This window comes from Choloepus didactylus, chromosome 18 (genome assembly GCF_015220235.1).
Source record: "Choloepus didactylus isolate mChoDid1 chromosome 18, mChoDid1.pri, whole genome shotgun sequence".
Classification (NCBI taxonomy): Eukaryota; Metazoa; Chordata; class Mammalia; order Pilosa; family Megalonychidae; genus Choloepus; species Choloepus didactylus.
In genome coordinates, this window is record NC_051324.1 from 50,580,969 (window position 1) to 50,600,380 (window position 19,412).

A 19,412-nucleotide genomic window follows, 5' to 3' on the forward strand; every position below is an offset into this window, starting at 1 on the left:
AAGAACACACATTTGGACCACCTTTCCTGCCCTCCCAAACTTTGAATAAATTTGGTCTCATGACCTAAACATATGAAGGAAAATAAATATGTACTAAGTCCTGAGATTGAGGTAGCTATGCAATAGGCATATAACCCTTTGATCTAATCATAATCTCTGGATCATAAAAGGGTATTTTTTGTGCTTTATGTGAAAAAGATAAAGCAGCTAAGGGAAATTAAAATTAGAATTTACCGGGAAAAAGAGAGAAAGGGTAGAAAGATGAAAAGGTGAAGGAAGAATGCATTACTCATGTCCAGAAGAGTGTTCCAGTTTGCTAATGCTGCTAGAATGCAAAACACCAGAAATGAATTGGCTTTTATAAAGGTGCTTTATTCAGTTACAAAGTTACAGATTTAAGGCCATAAAGTGTCCAAGGTAAAGCACAAACAATAGGGTACCTTCACTGGAGGATGGCCATTGGCATTCAGAAAACCTGTCAGCTGGTTGCATTTCAAAATGGTGTTCTCCAAAATGTCAGTGTCAGCTTCCAACGGCCATCTTCAAAATGTGTCTCTCAGCTGTAGCTCTCCAAAATGTCACTCTTAGTTGCTCTGTCTGAGATTTATAGGGCTCCAGTGAACTAATCAAGGCCCACGCTGAATGGGCTGGGCCATGCTTCCATGGAAGGTATCTAATCAGAATTATCACCTGCAATTGGGTGGGTCACATCTCCATGGACACAACCTAATCCAAAGTTTCCAACTTAATTGTCTGCCCACACAAGTTTGCATCAAAGAACATGTCATTTAGGGGACATAATAATCCAAAACAGCACAAAGGACATTAGGTGGATCCCCAAGTGAGGGAAACCTGGAACTTTTGATGAAAAGCTGAATAAAAAGAACAGCCAAAGCACTCACTGGTACGAAGGCTAACATCGCTCAGAGATGAAAAAAGAGGTTTTGATGGGGTCACTTTCTTAAGAGACATAAAGGCATCTTGGTTGGATTCTCAGGTAGCCCTTGTGAGCCACACCCACCTCCTTTCCACCCATACCACCTTCTTCACCTATGTCTTCTACTAGGTTTTATCTAAAAGTTTTAAAGTTTCATATTTTATATTTAAGTCCATGATCCATTTTTAATTCAATTTTATTGAGATATATTCACATACCATACAATCAACCATGATGTACAATCAATTGTTCACTGTATCATTACATAGTTGTGCATTCATCACCACAATTTCTGATCATTTTCATTACCACACACAAAAAAGAATAAGAAGTTAAAGTAAAAAAGAACAACCCAAACATCCCATACACCCATTGTTCCCTAATGTTCATTTACTTTTTGTCCTCATTTTTGTATTAATCTGACCATACACTGGATAAAGGGAGTGGGAGCCACAAAGTTTTCACAATCACACAGTCTCACAGTGTAAGCAATATAGTTATACAGTCGTCTTCAAGAATAAAGGCTACTAGGTTGCAGTTCAACAGCTTCAGGTATTTCCTTCTAGCTATTCCAATACATGGAAAATAAAAAAGGGATGTCTCTTTAATGCATAAGAATAATACCCAGAGTGACCTCTCACTCACTCAGTGACTCTCAGCCACTGAAACTTTATTTTGTTTCATTTATCTTTCCCCTTTTGGTCCAAGAAGGCTTTCTCAATCCCACAGTGCCAGGGCTAAGCTCATCCCTGCAAGTCATGTCCCACATTACCAGGGAGATTTACACCCCTGGGAGTCATGTCCCCTGTATGGAGGAGGGCAGTGAATTTACCTGCTGAGTTGGCTTAGAGAAAGAGGCCACATCTGAGTAACAAAAGAGGTTTTCTGGGGTTTACTCTTAGGCACAATTATAAGTAGTTTTAGCCTCTCTTTTGCAGTAACAAACTTCATAAGGGCAAGCCCCAAGATCAAGAGCTTGGCCTTCTAAATTGGTAGCCCCCAATGCTTGTGAGAATATCATTAATTCCCCAGGTGGGGAAATGTAATATTTACACATTTTCCCCTACTTCCTCAAGGGGGCTTTGCAAATACATTTTTATACTCTGCCCAAATTACTCTGGGATGTATTGGGGCGTCACACTAACCTTACAAACCAACCAGATTTCACTCCCCATTCAACATTCCATGTAATTATGTTGTTGGAATAAACTGACCATACAAGTTAAATTAGATAGTGTGTTACAAAAAAACACAGATTTTGCACCTGATAAACATCTCTTCCTTTGGTCTCACACAGAAGTTGAAGTTTTAAAAACACTGTCAATATTGTCCTTTACTCTTCAGTCTGATTTACTTTAGTCCGAACCAAGTCCATTTTGTTCATGGTTCTAACTGAAGTCTGATCTCTTTTTATCAGACTCCAACATTTGCTCTATGGAGTAATGCTGACATTCATAGCTGCTGGACTTTGGCTCTGAGTCTCAGGCATCACACAGATACCCAAAGTTCCAGGGACTGATCAGGTTATACACAAAGAATTCAGCATCTCAGAATTTAGAAATAGCCATTACAACTCAGGAATAAATGTAACTGCTGTAAGAGCTTACAATCTAAGAACCTTTACAATAAGCCTTCCCCTGATAACCTATGCTTTCAGATCAATTCTCAGATTTGTACATTATAGTTAATCCATATTAGTGAGGCATTATAATGTTTTTCTTTTCATTTCTGCTTTATTTCACTCAACTTACTGTCCTCAATGTCCATTCACCTCACAACTTCACTCCTTATTGTAGCAGCTCAATATTCCATTGTTTGTATACTCCACAGTTTGCCATTCTGTTTATCAGTCAGCGTACCCTTAGGCCATATCCATCCACTGCAAATCATGAGTACTGACACCATCAACCCCACTGTACAAATGTCCATTTGTGTCCTTCTTTTCAGTTCTTCCAAGTATATACCCAATAACTGAGTTGCAGGACCATATGGCAACCCCATGCTTAGCTTCCTGAGGAACCACCACACTGCCCTCCAGATGGGCTATACCATTCTACTTCCCCACCATGGTGATTAGGTACAACCCTTTCTCCACATTTTCTCCAGCACTTGTATATCTTTGTTTATTTTTTAGATGGTTTTATTCACAAACCATACATTCCATCTTAAGTAAACAATCAGTGGTTCCCTGTATAATCACAGTTATGCATTCACCACCACTATCTATATGAAGACATTTCCAATTCTTCCTCAAAGAAAGAGAAAAAGGTGTAAAAAGAGAAAGAAAAAAATGACAACTAAAAACAACAGAAGAAAAAATAAAATTAAAATAAAATACACAAAAAAGTCAGACAACACCACCAATGCCAAGAATCTCATACCCCTCCCTTTTATCCCCCTCTCATAGACATTTAGCTTTGGTATATTGCCTTTGTTACAACCAATTGAAGCATATTACAATGTTACTGTTAACTAGACTCTAGTTTGCCTTGATTATATTTTTTCCCCAACACCACCCATTTCTAACACCTTGCAAAGTTGGCAATCATTTGTTCTCCCTCATGTAAAAACATTCTTATAATTGTACATTTAATCACAAACATTGACCATTCTAGGTTTCACTAAGTTATGTAGTCCCAGTCTTTATCTTCTATCTTTCCTTCTGGTGTCCTACATGCCTCTAACCTGCCTCTTTCAACCATACTCACAGTCATCTTTGTTCAGTGTACTTACAATATTGTGCTATCATCACCCAATATAGTGTTCCAAGCCTTTCTCTCCTGTCTTTTTCTATCTGCCTGTTGTGCTCCCTTTAGTATTTTCTGTAGAGCAGATATCTTGTTCACAAACACTCTCAATGTCTGTTTGTCTGAGAATATTTTAAACTCACCCTCATTTCTGAAGGACAGCTTTGTTGGATATAGAATTCTTGGTTGGCAGTTTTTCTCTTTCAGTATCTTAAGTATATCATACCACTGCCTTCTCACCTCCATGGTTTCTACTGAGAAATCTGCATATAGTCGTATCGAGTTTCCCTCATACATGATGGATTGCTTTTCTCTTGCTGCTGTCAGAATTCTCTCTTTGTCTTTGACATTTGGTAATCTGGTTATTAAGTGTCTTGGTGTAGGTCTATTCAGATCTACTCTGTTTGGGGTATGCTGCACTTCTTGGATATGTAATTTTATGTCGTTCATGAGAGATGGGAAATATTCAGTGATTATTTCCTACATTATTGTTTCTGTCCCTTTTCCCTTTTCTTCTCCTTCTGAGACACCCATGACATGTATATTTGTGTGCTTCATGTTGTCATTCAATTCCCTGAGACACTGCTCATATTTTTCAATTATTTTCCTATCCTTTTTTGTGTTTGTAGGATTTCCAATGTCCTGTCCTCCAGTCCATGAATCCTTTCTTCTTCCTCTTCAAATCTGCTGTTGTACATCTCCATTGTGTTTTTCATCTCTTGTATTGTTCCCTTCATTCCCATAAGTTCTGCCAATTGTTTTTTCAAACTTTTGAGTTCTTCCTTATGTTCACCCAATATCTTCTTTATATCCTTTATCTCTTTTGCCGTATCTTCAACTCACTGATTTGATTTTTTAATTAATTTAGCATATTTGTTTTTTGATCTGTAATTAGTTGTTTCAACTTCTGTATCTCATTTGAAGTGTAAGTTTGTTCTTTTGACTGGGCCATATCTTTGTTTTTCCTAATGTGACTCATAATTTTTTGTTGCATAGGTATCTGGTTTCCTTGATTACCCCAATCAGATTTTCCCAGACCAGATGGGCCCTGGTCTCAGAAGGAAGGTGCAATCATTATTAAGTTTCCCTGAGGATGAGACCCAGAATGTTGTCAGCCTTAGAATCTGCGCTTTTCCTATCCTGTCCAGCAGGTGGCTCTTGTCAGCCTGCAGCTCCCCACTGGTATAAAGAGGTCTGGCCCCTTTAATTCTTAGCAGACCCTGTCTTGGCCAGAGGCCAAGGGTGTCAGAAGCCAAGCTTAAGTTGTTTCTGGTTTGTTTGTTTTCCCCCAGGCCCTGGGTTCTGAGCTCTAAAGGGAGGGAAGCCACTTGAGCTGGACCCTGACCCCATTTTTTTTAGGGAAGATACACCCTTTAAAGAATTATCTCCTACACTTGAATTCCTCCTTTGTCTCTCTGACTCTATTAACTCCACTCTTGCCTGGGTTAGTGCTGACAATTGAACACGCCTGAGGCTTTCTCTAATGAGCTACTTTGAATGGGAGGAAAAAAGGGAAAAGAAAGAAAGCCCCTTTTCAGAGCTAGTCTCCAGCACCCCAGTTTTGCTGGTTGACCAGTATTGGTACACAATTCTCTGTGCCCCTTTTCTTGGGCCACAGCCATTGCCCAGTATTCTGAGCTCAGTTGTCTCCAAAAGCCTCTGTTTTTATGTATTTATTATTATTTTTTTTTACATCAGCCCTGCCTCCTCTCTTCCAGGAGAGACCTCAGGCTTCCTTTCCTGCTTGCTCCGGGTTTATCTGTGCTTGTAGCTTGTATTCAGTAGTTAAAATTTGTTAATAAAAACTGCAATTAGAGCTTGGTTGAGTTACTTGCTCTCACTCCAGATAGGTGGCATCTTTTCCCACAGGGAGTGTTACAATTCAGGTTGCAAGTTGGTGTATCAAGGATTACGATTCGGCCTATCAAGCTTTGACAATACTTTATGTTTCCCTCAAGGTAAGATTTATGGTTTTTATGATAGGGGAACATCATTTCTCTAGGGCCTGTGGGAAAGGGAAGAGTTAGGAAGTATCCAGCTGCCAAGATAATAATGGAGAAAGTAGTCTTTTGAACAAATGGTGCTGAAATAATTAAACAAACCTGTGTAAAAAAAACTAACCTTAACTCATGCATCACATCATGTACAAAAATCAAATCAAACTAGATTATAGACTGAAGGGTAAAAATGTAAAACTCAAAAACTTCCAGGAGGAAAAATAGAAAAAAAAGCCTTTTGGCTTACATTTTAAGAGTGAAACAAACTCGGGGCAGACTCACCTTAAACAAGCTCATAAAATCAGTATGCCAATTTATTATTAATTAACATGAGATATAATGTAAAGAGGAGCTAGAATTTTCATAGTTCATTTGAATAGCATATTTTTCCTGTAAGCATAACTGCATGTAAAGTTAAATCATAACCAGAGGGCAAAAAGTTATTTTCTGGGCAAAAACTTAGAACAGGACATTTGGCGAAGAATACTGAATGTCATCCAATGTATATGCTTCAAAATAGATTGGCCAAAGAATTTGAAGACTCAAAGTGCCTTGTCTGGCTCTCTCTATCCCCTGCAGTGCTTGGCCAGGCCTCGCTGACAGCGGCATTGGTGCCCCTCCTCTTTCTAAGTTGCCACGGTGCACCAGCCTCACCAGCCCCATTTAAGAGTCGCAGGTTCTTTAACAAACACCTTCAATCAACTTAGTGTAAATTCCGCAGCTTTGACACGGCACCTCTTCTGGTCCCTGAGTTCTGATACAAACTTGCTCATGTCTCTGCCTCATGAGTATCTACAATGGAATTTTATATTTTTATTCTGTTCAGTTTTGTAGTTACATTTATTGACTATTTTTAAAATACCATGTCATGGAAGTCTAATTATATTTTAAGTGACTTGGGGTTTCATCCACTTTTTATCTTTCTTCAAATAAATGTACAAAACTCAACCATTACTTTGTATTTTCACTCAGTTGTTACATGAGCTTTATCAATAACATCTGTATAAATGGTTTTTAAAAATTACCTGTATTTGCCCTTGTTGATGTATAGCAATAACATGAATGCTGTTTGACATTTGACATTTAAGACCTGGATCCCTTTGTACAAAAGTGTGAGACATAAGGGAATTTTTTGTTATACTTTTGAAACTTTTCTATAAATCTGAAATAATTCCAAAATGAAGACTTAATAAAAATAAATTTATGGTAAGAACAGAGAGAACCAAGCACAATAGTAGGTACAAAACAAACAGTAGAACATGTCGTCGTTACAGTGCACAATAGATGGGATAAATTGTAGAAGGTAAACTGATGGGGAGATAACCCTGAATAATTCATACTGTGAAGCACAGAATGTGTTAAATGAATGACAATGAAAATGATACATATCAAAATTTGGGGGAGCTGGAAAATTGGTAGTTCAGCTACATTTATAACCTTCAATACTCAGATGAGAATAAAACTTCAAAAGCAATTAAATGCCCATATGAAAGAGCTAGAAATATAAAAATAGAATTAACCAAGAAATCATAAATTAACGTGTAAAATATTGATACAGAAGAGAAGACCAACAAAGGCAAAATGTAATTTTTTGACTAAAAAATTGATAAACCACTGGCAAAAGTGTTCAGGACAAAGAGAGAAGACAGAGATAAAAAAATATTATGGATGAAGACTATAATGTGCATTGACCAAAGCTAGAAACAAACTATCCATACGGGAGAGAGAAAATTGGATTCCGACCACACCTAATGTACAAGTAAACTCTAGGAGTATGAAATACTTAAACATAAACAAAATCTTAAAACCCTTATTGGATAATTTATGGGGATGACTTTTGATCTTGACCAGGAAAAAACAGTGAAAGAAGAAAAACACATGGGGAAAATGCAAGCTTTACCGCACGTTTCCCACGTTCAAAGATAGCACAAAGTTGACCGATGTCCTGAAAATAGTGGTTTTCTACATTTCTCCAGCCTTCATTATTTTTTACAGCCTGAGGGAAAATGTTATGCTGCCTCCACATTACAGGAGGATTGAGAAGCCTAGTAAACCTGGTTTATCTCAGCACCATGACTCAGCATGTTTCCAGTAAGGCCAGGGATGTGCTATAAGGCAGCCTTCAACCCAACCGCGAGGGGCACAACACACCAAAGAAGGACACGGAGGAGTCCAGCCTGGGGAATAAGATGGGGCATTTATTAGGGGCCTTAACGGGGTCCTCGTCCTCAGTGGTGGGACGAGAGACAGAAACTCCTTGCTATGTTCATCCACACTACCCAGAGGACAGGTCAATGCTTGATAAGCGTCAGACAAAGGAAAGTGGGGTTGAGGACCTGGCACTGTGTGGTTGGCTATATATGGAGTCAAATGATGGATTTCAAGTTGGCTTATCAAGCTTCAACAACACGTGATGTTGTCCTCAAGGTAAAATGCACTGTTTTCATGATAGAGGAACATCTATTCCCTAGAACCTGTGGGAAAGGGAAGAGTTGGGGAATAATGCAAAGGATTGTATATCTTACACACATCACCATCACCATCTCTACAAAGTGCTTCCCAATGTAAGTCTTGCCAAGGGAAAGCAGATGCAGACTGACACTTCTGACATCTCAACAGGCTTAACAGTATTTCTTGACTGCATAGATCATTTCAGGAAAATACTCTTATTTTTAGGTTTCAATTAGGAAAAGAAACAAATCAATTACCCTGAGAAAATTCTTAACACTTCAGGACCAACTTCCTCCTTGGGCCATTTCCCCATGGACCATGGAAAATAACATAAACAACCACAAGGAAAAGTTCTGCTCATTGGTCCCAACACTGGGGGGTCCAGTGTATAAAAGCCCCAGAAGAGAAGGACTTCTCAGAATCTGGGAAACTCACCTTTGAACAGGAACCCGCCCTCCACACCTGACATCATGTGCTGCTGCTGCTCCCCTTGCTGCTCCCCTTGCTGCCAGCCAACTTGCTGCAGAACCACCTGTTGTAGGACCACCTGCTGCCAGCCCACCTGCTGTGGCTCCAGCTGCTGCCAGCCTTGCTGCCGTCCATCCTGCTGCGGGTCCAGCTGCTGCCAGCCTTGCTGTCAGAACACCTGCTGTGGGTCCAGCTGCTGCCAGCCTTGCTGCCGCCCAGTCTATTGTCAGACCACCTGCTGTAGGACCACCTGCTGCCGCCCCAGCTGCTGCTGCAGCCCTTGCTGTGTTTCCAGCTGCTGCCGCCCTTCCTGTTGCTAAAGCACCTACCCAGAGCCACCACCCACCACAGACTATCTATCCTCAACCGTTCTACAAGTTCCTACTGCTGCAAAAAACTGGTCCCCCATGCTTGCCTGAGAAACAACATGTGACTTTGACTACTACTGGCATCTTCTTCAGCCAAAGCTTGCGAGTCTGCTGAGGAATGCCGTCCTACTTCACCTTGATTTGAATCTTCTTTATTTCCTCCACATTGCTGCGCTCAGTGCTGGGCAGCGCCATGTGAATTTGCCCGGGATTCACAGTCTCAGCCTTGGGAAAGTGATCATCATTTCTTGTCTCTAACTAAAAAGAAAAAAATTTTTAAATCTTTTGATTGTGTGTTTAGCTCTGTACAATGATCAAAATGGATTAGCATTTTTCATATGGATATTATTTTGAGTTTTGTTTTCATTCATAATGATATCTGAATTGTGTTCATAGGTGCTCTTTTCTAATAAAATCTGTATTTTCCTGCATCAGATGGTATGTTTTTTGGGTTTTCTTTTTTTCTCAATAGTGCTTTTTTTCTAAGTCCGCACTTTTGAAATGAATTTCACATCTATTACCTCATTTAAGTCTCAAAATGGCCCTATATATTGGGCAGAGCAAAGATTTCATTGCCAGTTTAAGGATGAGAAAATGAATTTCACACATCTAGGAAATGATGGGAAGAATCCCAATGCCAGGTCCTCTGTTTCCAGGCCTAACATTTGCATCTTTCTCCAAGTAGAACTAACACACGTAACAAGGCACGGGGAATACGCTCACCTTGTGTTGCTTCTATAACAATGGAAATAACTAGACTCTTGAGCTGTGGAACACTTTCCTATCTTCACTGCTCTTCCCAGATACCCTTTCCTCCTCTATGATCAACAGACATTGCCTTTAGGATTTCCTGTCAAAAAAGGGAGGCCTTGCATCTTTTATGGGTTCTGGTCAACTACTGATGCACTCTGTCATCAACGAACCAAGTGAGCCCCAATGTCATCTAAAGAGATCTGCTCTCTGATTGCATGGAAATGGTATCCGGGTATCACTTAATTCATCTCAGCGGTAACTGACACACACGTTGGGCCACATTTCCTGGGCTCCCGAACATTGAATAGATTTGGTCTCATGACCTCAACATTATGAAGCAATGAAATGTGTACCAAGTCATGAGTTCTGAGATAACAATGAAATGGGCTTAAAACCCTTGGTCTAATCATAATCTCTGGAACATAAAAGGGTCCTTCTGCTTTCTGTGAAAAAGATAGAGCAGGGAAGGTATATTAAAATCAGAGTTTACAGGGAAAAAGAGAGAATGGATAGGAATGTGAAAAGGAGAAGGAAGCATGCGTTACCCAAAGTCAAGATGGACATTAGTTTGGTTCCCAAGTGGAGGGAACCTGGATCACTCAATGAAAAGACGAAAAAAAAAAAGAACAGCCAAAACACTCAGTGGTACAAAGCCAAAAGCAACTCTGAGATGAAAGTAAGAGGGTTTTATGGGGTCACCATTTTAAGGGACACAAAGGTGTTTTGGTTGGTTAATGCACTAGATGTGCACCAGACGTATTACCTTCCTAGAGGTTGTATCTGGAATTCTTTGCTTAGTTACTTAGCTTTCCAACAGAGGGAACACTTTGGAATGAGTTACCCTGATTTAATGAGTCCCTACTCTGTACTAGGTAGTGAGCTGGATCCTTTATCCACAATCACATTCTCATATAATCCTGAAAGGTGGGTATTATTGCTCCTCTATCAGATAGTAAGAAATCATAAATGTTGGAGGTAATTTGCAAACTTGCATGAATAACACACCTTAATATGGCTTCACTAGCAGTGCTGTTTTGTGTGTTGTTGGGGAATTGAGAGCCATATAGATAAACGGAACATAATTGAGAGTCCAGAAATAGATCCCCATATACATTACCCATTGATTTTAGACAATGGTGCCAAGATAAGTAGTGAGAAAGTTTAGTCTTTTGACCAAATGATGCTGATACATATTACACCCTTCTGCAAAAAAGTGAACCTTGACTCATGCTTCACATCATATACAGAAATCAAGTCAAAAAGGATCAGGACCTAAGCATAAAATGTAACACTACAGAACTTCAAAAAGGAAACAGGCAAAATGTATTTTGGCTTACATTTTAAGGGTGAAACCACCTTGGTGTAGACTCACTGTAATCAAGCCCATAAAATAAGTATGCCAATTTATTATTAATTTACACGAGAAATAACTTAAAGAGGAACTACAATTTCCATAGGTCATTTTGACCAGCATATTTTTCCTATATGCATACATGCATGAAAAGTTAAATCATAACCAAAGTATCAGAACAGGGCATTCAGAAAAGAATTTTGAATGGCATCTAATGCACACGTTTCACAATAGTTTTCCAAAGAATCTCAAGACTCAAAGTGCCTTGTCTGGTTCTCTCTATCCCCTGCAGTGCTTGGCCAGGCCTCGCTGACAGCTGCGTTGGTGCCCCTCCTCTTTCTAAGCTGCCACGGTGCACCAGCCTCACCAGCCCCATTTAAGAATCGCAGGTTATTTAGAAAACACCTTCAATCAACTTAGTGTAAATTCCGCAGCTTTGACGCGGCATCTAGTGCTCCCTCACTTCTCATACAAACTCGCTCGTGTCTCTGCACATGAGCATCGACAGTGGGAATTTATGTTTTTTCCCTGTGGATTTTTGTCATAAAATTTATTGACTATTTTTCAAGTTTCATGTGTAGCAATCAAATTATATTTTAGGTGACTCAGGGTTTCATCCCATTCTCTTTCTTCCAAATATTTAACACTCAACCATATATGTCTGTCCTCAGAAACAGACACTGGCCCTTTACTTTCATTAGGTAATAATATGACATCATCAGCTTGTGCGGGACCCATCCACCCCACGCAGGACTCCCGCCGTGAGTGGTGACTGGGGAGGCACGTCCTGCAGCAATTTCCTCTTCCTATGACAACAGCTGAACATAAAAGATAATTCCACGTTTCTGTCCTATTAAAATATATTGTTATGGAAAAGACAAGGTAATACTTTCAGGAAACCCCACTTCATCTTCTTTGCCTCTATAGAAAGTACATAACAATGCTCCCCTCCTTTTCTACTAGAGAATGTCTACTCCGAATCCTTTGCACATGGAATATGTATCAGAACGATTTCACTTGAGTTGTGTTTAAATAGGGAAGGAATGTCAGTCTCTGGACCTGAAATCTGGGATAGCACCAATATTTTAAGGCCTATGCCAGTTCCATACAAATGCCAATCCTGGTAGTCCTATCAATGACAAATTGATGCACAGGAGGATTGAGAAGCTTGCTATGTTCAGAGTTCCCTTATGTGTAAAATGTGGAGAAAACGCAGAAAAACAAAAGGATATGTAACCTGTCCTTACTTCCTTCAGTAGGATTTTTAAAGAAAATTTTTATTTTGAAACATATCTATCCCCTGTAACCTCTACACAGTATCCAACAAGCCTATCTTGCAGAACTATAGAATATCACAACCAGGAATTGACATTGATACAGTCAAGATATAGAACATTTCCATTCTCAGAAGGATCACTCAGGTAGACTTTGTGAGCCACACCTACCTCCTTCCCTCCCACACCATCTGCTTCACCTATGTCTTCTAATACGCTGTTTTTCTTTAACAGTTTCATAGTTTCAAAATTTACATTTAAGACCATGAGCAACTTTAATTCATTTTTGTATGAAACATGAGATACACGGGAATACTTTGTAACATTATTGCAACTTTTCTATCAGTATGAAATAATTCCAAAAGGGTGTGTTAATAAAAATAAATTCATGCTAAAGGCAGAGAGAATAGGTACAATATTAGCTAGAAAATATTACTTAGAAAACAAATAGTAGAACGTATAGTCATTACACTGCACAATGGATGGGAAAAATAGCAGGAGATACAGTGACATGGAAGACCAAACCCAAATAAATAAAATGTGAGGTATAGAATGTGTTAAAAGAATGACAAAGAAAATGCTAAATATCAAAATTTTGGGATGCTATAAAATTGGTACTTTGACTACATGCATAGCCTTAATTATTATGATGAGAAGAAAACCTCAAACTTAATTAAATGCCTGTCTGAATGAGTTAGGAAAATTAAAAGGACTAATCAAGAAATCATAAAATAATTAAAGTTTCAGTTTTTGAAATAATTAACTAAGATACAAAACAAGGGACCAACAAAGCCAAAACTTGCTCTCCTTTTTGTTTCTTTAAGTAAAAACTTGATAACCCATTGTCAGAAGTGATCAAAAATAAGAGAGAAGACAGAGATAAAAACATGAAGGATGAAGCCTAGAATGTACATTGATCAAAGCTGGAAACAATCTATCCACAAGGGACAGAAAAAATTGGATTCCAACCACATGCAATGTACAAAAGTTGAATCTAGGAGTATGAATTACCTAAAGATAAAAAACAAACCCTTAAAATTCTTACTAGATAATTTATGAGGATGACTTTTGATCTGGAGGTAGGGCGATATCCCTTGAAAGGAAAAAAATCCTGAAAACACAGAAAACCCTGGGGAAAATGCGAGCTTCACCTCGCGGGTTTCCGTTTTTCAAGGACTGTAGCACAAGTTGGCTGCTGTGCTGTAAATACTTGCTTTATATATTTCTCCAGCCTTCATTATTCTCTACAACTGAAGGGTAAATCCTATGCTTCTCCACGTTACAGGTGGAATCAGAAGCATAGTCAACCTAGTAAACCTGGGTTTTACTCAGCACCACGACTCAGCATGTTTCCAGTAAGGCCAGGGATGTGCTATAAGGCAGCCTTCAACCCAACTGCAAGGGGCACAACACACCAAAGAATGACTCGGACGAGTCCAGCCTGGAGAATAAGATGGAGAAGTTACCAGGGCTTATATGGGGACCCCGCCCTCGGCAGCGTGAAGAGACAGAAGTTCTTTGCTGTGCTGGTCAGCACTGACCAGAGGACAAGCCAATGTTTGATTAGCTTCTGACAAAGGGACGTGGGGTTGAGGCCCTGACACAGTGTGGTTGGCTGTGTATGGAATCAAATTAAGGCTTTCACGTTGGTCTATCAATTTGCTTAGGCATATGGAAGCATCTGTTCTCTAGGGCCTGTGGGAAAGGAAAGAGTTGGGGCATAATGCAAAAGTTCATATATGTTACACATGACCATCACCCTCTCTTCAAAGGTGCTTCCCAATGTAAGTCTCACCAAGGGAAAGCAGATGTAGACAGACACTTGTGACATCTCAGCAGGCTTAAAAGCATTTCATGACTGCATATCTCATTTCAGGGAAATAGTCTTATTTTTATGTATCAATTAAGAAAACAAACAAATCAATTACCTTGAGAAAATTCTTAACACTGAAAAAACAACTTCCTTCTTCGGCCATTTCCCCATGGACCATGGAAAACAACATAAACAACAAGTAAACTTCTGCTCATTGGTCCACATATTGGGGGTCCAGTGTATAAAAGCCCCAGAACAGAAGGATTTCTCAGAATCTGGGAAACTCACCTTTGAACAGGAACTCACCCTCCACACCTGACACCATGAGCTGCTGCTGCTCCCCTTGCTGCTCCCCTTGCTGCCAGCCAACTTGCTGTCAGACCACCTGTTATAGGACCACCTGCTGCCAGCCCACCTGCTGTGGGTCCAGCTGCTGCCAGCCTTGCTGCCATCCATCCTGCTGTGGCTCCAGCTGCTGCCGGCCTTGCTGCTGCCCCAGTTGCTGCTACACAACCTGCTGCCGGCCAGCTTGCAGTGGCCCCGTGTACTGCTCGAGAACCTGCTACCAACCAACGTGCTGCTGTGTGCCCGGTTGCCTAGCCAATAGCTGTGGAACCAGCTGCTGCCAGCCTTGCTGCCACAACACCTGCTGTGGGTCCAGCTGCTGCCAGCCTTGCTGCCGTCCATCCTGTTGTGGGGCCTGCTGCTGCCAGCCTTGCTGCCAGCCTACCTGCTGTGGAACCAGCTGCTGCCAGCCTTGCTGCCGCCCAGTCTGCTGTCAGACCACCTGCTGTAGGACCACCTGCTGCCGCCCCAGCTGCTGCTGCAGCCCTTGCTGTGTTTCCAGCTGCTGCCGCCCTTCCTGGTGCTGAAGCACTCACCTAGTCCCACCACCTACCACAGACGATCTTTCCTCAACCATTTGCCAGTGTTCCTACTCCTGCAATAAACTTGCTTCCCATGCTTTCCTGAGAAACAACACGCTGGCATTGAACAGTGCTGGCATCTTCTTCAGGCAATGCTTGTGAGTCTGCTGAGGAATGCCGTCTACTTCACCTTGATTTCATTCTTCATTTCCTCTTGATCGCTGTACTTGATGCTGGTCAGCGCCATCTGAATTTGCCCTGGATTCACGGTCTCGGCCTTGGGAACATGGTCATCATTTTTTGTATCTAATGAAAAAAAAAGAAAAAAATTAAATGTGATGATTGTATTTTTAGCTCTCTAAAATGATCAATATTTATTAGCTTTTATCATTGGAAAGTGTTTTGTGTTTGCTTTTCACTCTTAATAATATCTGAGTTGTCTTCCTAGCTGGTCTATTCTAATAAAATCTGTATTTTCCTGGATCTAATAGTATGTATTTTGCTTTTCTTTTTAATAGCGCTTCTTTTATAAGTCCTCCCTTTTGAACTGAATTTTGTATGCATCATCTCATTCAAGACTCACAATGACCCTACAAATTGGGCAGAGCAAAGATTGGTTGCCATTTTCAGAAAGAGAAAATGAATTTCACACATCTAGTAGACCACAGAAGCAAGCCCAATGCCCAGGTCCCCTGCTTCCACTCCTAATGCCCTTTTATTTGCATCTTTCTCCAAGTAGAACTAAGACAGGAAATGTGCTCACCTGCATCTTTCTCCAAGTAGAACTAAGACAGGGAATGTGCTCACCTTGAGTTGCTTCTCTAACAATGGAAATAACTATAGTCTTTATCTGTGGATCCTCTTCTATCTACAAAGCTCTTCTCAGACCCTTCCCACCTCTTTGACCAACAACACTGCCTTTAGGAGTTCCCGTCAACGAAGGGAGGCCTTGCATTTTCCATGGTTTCTGTTCAACCACTGGCACACTGTCCCTGACAAACAAAGTGATCCCCAACGTCACCTAAAGGGATCTGTTCTTTGATGGCATGGAAATGGTATTCTTGAATTATTTAATTCATCTCAGCAGGAATTGGGATTAAGAATCACCTCTGAAAAGCACACACACTGGGGCCAACTTTCCAGTGCTCCCAAACTTCGAACAAATTTGGTCTCATGACCTCAACATTATGAAGGAAAGTAAATTTGTACCAAGTACTAAGATTTGAGGTAGTTATGAGATAGGAATATAAGCCTTTGATTTAATCATAATCTCTGGGCCATAAAAGGGTGTTTCTTATGCTTTATGTGAAAAAGATAAAGCAGGGAAGGGATATCAAAATCAGAGTTGAAGGGAAAAAAGGGAGAAAGCAAGATGAAAAGGAGAAGGAAGGATGTATTACCCAAAGTCAAGATTGGCAATCGTTTAGTTCCCAAGTAGCTAGATCTTTTGATGAAAAGCTGAATAAAAAGAACAACCAAAGCAACTCAGAAGTACAAAGTCTAGTGCAGCTCTGAGATGAAAACAAGAGGTTTCCACAGGGTCACCTTTTTAAGGGATATAAAGTTGTTTTGGTTGCTTAACGGGATCAAGAGATGTGATATCTTCCTGCAAGATGTATCAGGAATTCTTTGCTTAGTTACTTAGCTTTCTAACAGAGAGAATATTAGGGATGAGTTACCCTGATTGAGTACCTATTATGTTCTAGTTAGTGAGCTCCATCCTTTATCGACACTGTCATTCTCATACAACCTTGAGAGTCTATTATTATTGACCCTATATTAGAGCTGAGAAAATCATAAATGATGGATTTAGAGCAATTTGCACAAGTTGCATGAACAGCACACCATTATATGACTCCAATAGCAATGTTATTTTGCGTGCTATTGGTGAAATGATAGCCATATAGGATCAATAGAAAGTAATAAGAATCCAGAAATAGATCCACACATATCATCCATTGACTTTAGAGAAAGATGCCAACATAAGTAGGCAGAAAGTTTAGTCTTTTGAATAAATGGTACTGAAACAATCAAAGATCCCTTTACAAAAATGAACCTTGATTCTACGTCACATCATGTACAAAATCATCTCAAAATGGGCCATGGACCTAAGAGTAACAACATAAAACTACAAAACTTCAAGAAGGAAACAGGATAAAAGGCCTTTTGACTTACATGTTAAGGGTTAAACCACCTTGCGGCACATTCACTTTTATCAAGCCTATAAAATCCATATTACTATTTATGATTTATTTACACGATAAATAACTTATTAAAGAGGAACTAGAATTCTCATAGGTTGTTTGACTAGCACATTTTTCCTATAAGCATACCTGCGTGAAAAGTTAAATCATAACGAGAAGTTTATTCCCTGAGCAAAATACCAGAACAGGGCATTTGGAGAAGAATATTGAACGGCATCTACTGTACATGTTTCACAATGGTTTGCCAATGAATCTGAAGTCTCAATGTGCCTTGTCCGGCTCTCTCTATCCCCTGCAGTGCTTGGCCAGGCCTGGCTGACAGCTGCATTGGTGCCCCTACTCTTCCTAAGCTGCCACGATGCACCAGCCTCACCAGCCCCATTTAAGAGTCGCAGGTTATTTAGAAAACATCTTCAATCAACTTAGCGTAAATTCTGCAGCCTTGACGCTGCAGCTCTAGTGCTCCCTGGCTTCTGATACCTACTGACTCATCTCTCTGCCTTCTGAGTATCCACAATGGAATTTTTTATTTTTATTCTGTTCATTTTTGTCTTTACATTAGTCAACTATGTATCAGAATGATTTTACTTGAGATGTATTTAAAAAGGAGAAGGAAAGTCAGTCTCAGTACCCAAACTCTGTGGTAGCACCGACATTTAAGGTGTATGATAGAATCCTAAAAACAATGCCAACAATGGAAGTCCTATCAAAGTCAAATTGATTCAAAGGAGGACTGAGAAGATTACTATCTTCAGAATTTCCTTATGTGGAAACGTGGAAAGATGAAAAAAGAATCCAAGGGAGATGTACAGTAACTTCCACTGAGATATAGAAGTGTAATTTTTTTTTAAGTGATAAAAATGATTTTACAAATTTGTCAAATTGGAAAGACTGACAAAGCCATTATATAAATTATCCGTGGGGATGCCCATGAATCTGGCAGGATGTTTTAATATCCTCTGGAAACAACGACCAAGATTTGAATGCTTCACAAATTAGTGACCAGATCTACCCAGTCTGACAGATTTCTATTGTACCTCTCTAGTTAGTATAGAGGCTTGAGGGCAAAGTTTTAGACTTTCCTTGGAAATGCAGTACAGATACTGTGACTCTACATTCAACAGCAAGTTAGGCTTTTATTTAAGAAGTGACTCACATCCCACTGACGGATGATCTCCAAGGCTATGGTGGAGGTGACCAAATGGTTGACTAATCTCAAAACCCTCTAATACTTTTGTGTTTTATAGACAGATGGCATTTTTAAACTTTTCCTCCTTCCCTCCGCCAGAATTTTGAAGTAAATTTTTTTTATTTGAAAAAAAGATAACCAATTTAACCTTTACCCAGTTTCCAAAAAACAAAATATTCAAAGCTATAGAACATCACAACCATAAATTGACAATGATACAGTGAAGATACGGAACATTTCCATCACCACCAGGATCCCGCAGGTAGCCCCTGTGAGCCACACCCACCTCCTTCCCACCCACACCACCTGCTTCACCTATGTCTCCTACTATGGTTTCTTTCTTAAAGTTTTATACTTCTACGTTTTGCACTGAAGTTCATGATCCATTTTTAATTTAATTTTTATAAAGTGTGAGATACATGGGAATTCTTTGAAATATTTTGCAATTTTTCTATAACTCTGAAACAATTCCAAAATGAAGACTTGATAATATAAATTGAAAGTAGGGGCAGAGTATATGAGGCATAATAGTAGTTAGAAAACAGAGTGGGGCATATAGTCATTAGGTTGCACACTAGATAGGATAAAGTGTAGAAGATACACTGGCATGGAACACTAAAGCTGAATAATTCATAGTGTGAAGTATAGAATGTGTTAATTGAATGACAATGAAAATATTACTTTTCAAAATTTTGGGATGCTGTAAGATTGGTACTATACCTACATTTATGGACTTAAATACTTTCATTAGAATAAAATCTAAAAATTAGTTAACTAAAACCCATTTTCATGAGTTAGAAAAATACAAACTAAATTAACCAAGAAATCATATATTAACTAAAGGGTATATTAATGAAACAATTAATATAGAAACAGTAGAAAGGTAAAAACCCCAAAAAATGTTTTGTATTTTTTTAACTAACATATTGACCAACCACTGTCAGAAGTGATCAAGAGAAAGAGAGAAGAGAGATAATAAAATTATGGATGAAGC

At 39.6% G+C, this 19,412-nt stretch overlaps 1 protein-coding gene across 1 annotated transcript; it reads left to right on the forward strand.

The window, feature by feature from the left end:
* The first annotated feature begins 14,482 nt into the window (after positions 1-14,482).
* On the forward strand, positions 14,483-15,031 carry LOC119513942 (keratin-associated protein 9-8-like). The gene has a single exon (XM_037809413.1). It carries the CDS (start codon positions 14,483-14,485, stop codon positions 15,029-15,031), a length of 549 nt encoding a protein of 182 aa, XP_037665341.1.
* The last annotated feature ends 4,381 nt before the right edge of the window (positions 15,032-19,412 follow it).

Bases quoted from the DNA above. Each gene is read 5' to 3' on its own strand.
- LOC119513942 (XM_037809413.1), top strand. From the start codon at position 14,483: ATGAGCTGCTGCTGCTCCCCTTGCTGCTCCCCTTGCTGCCAGCCAACT.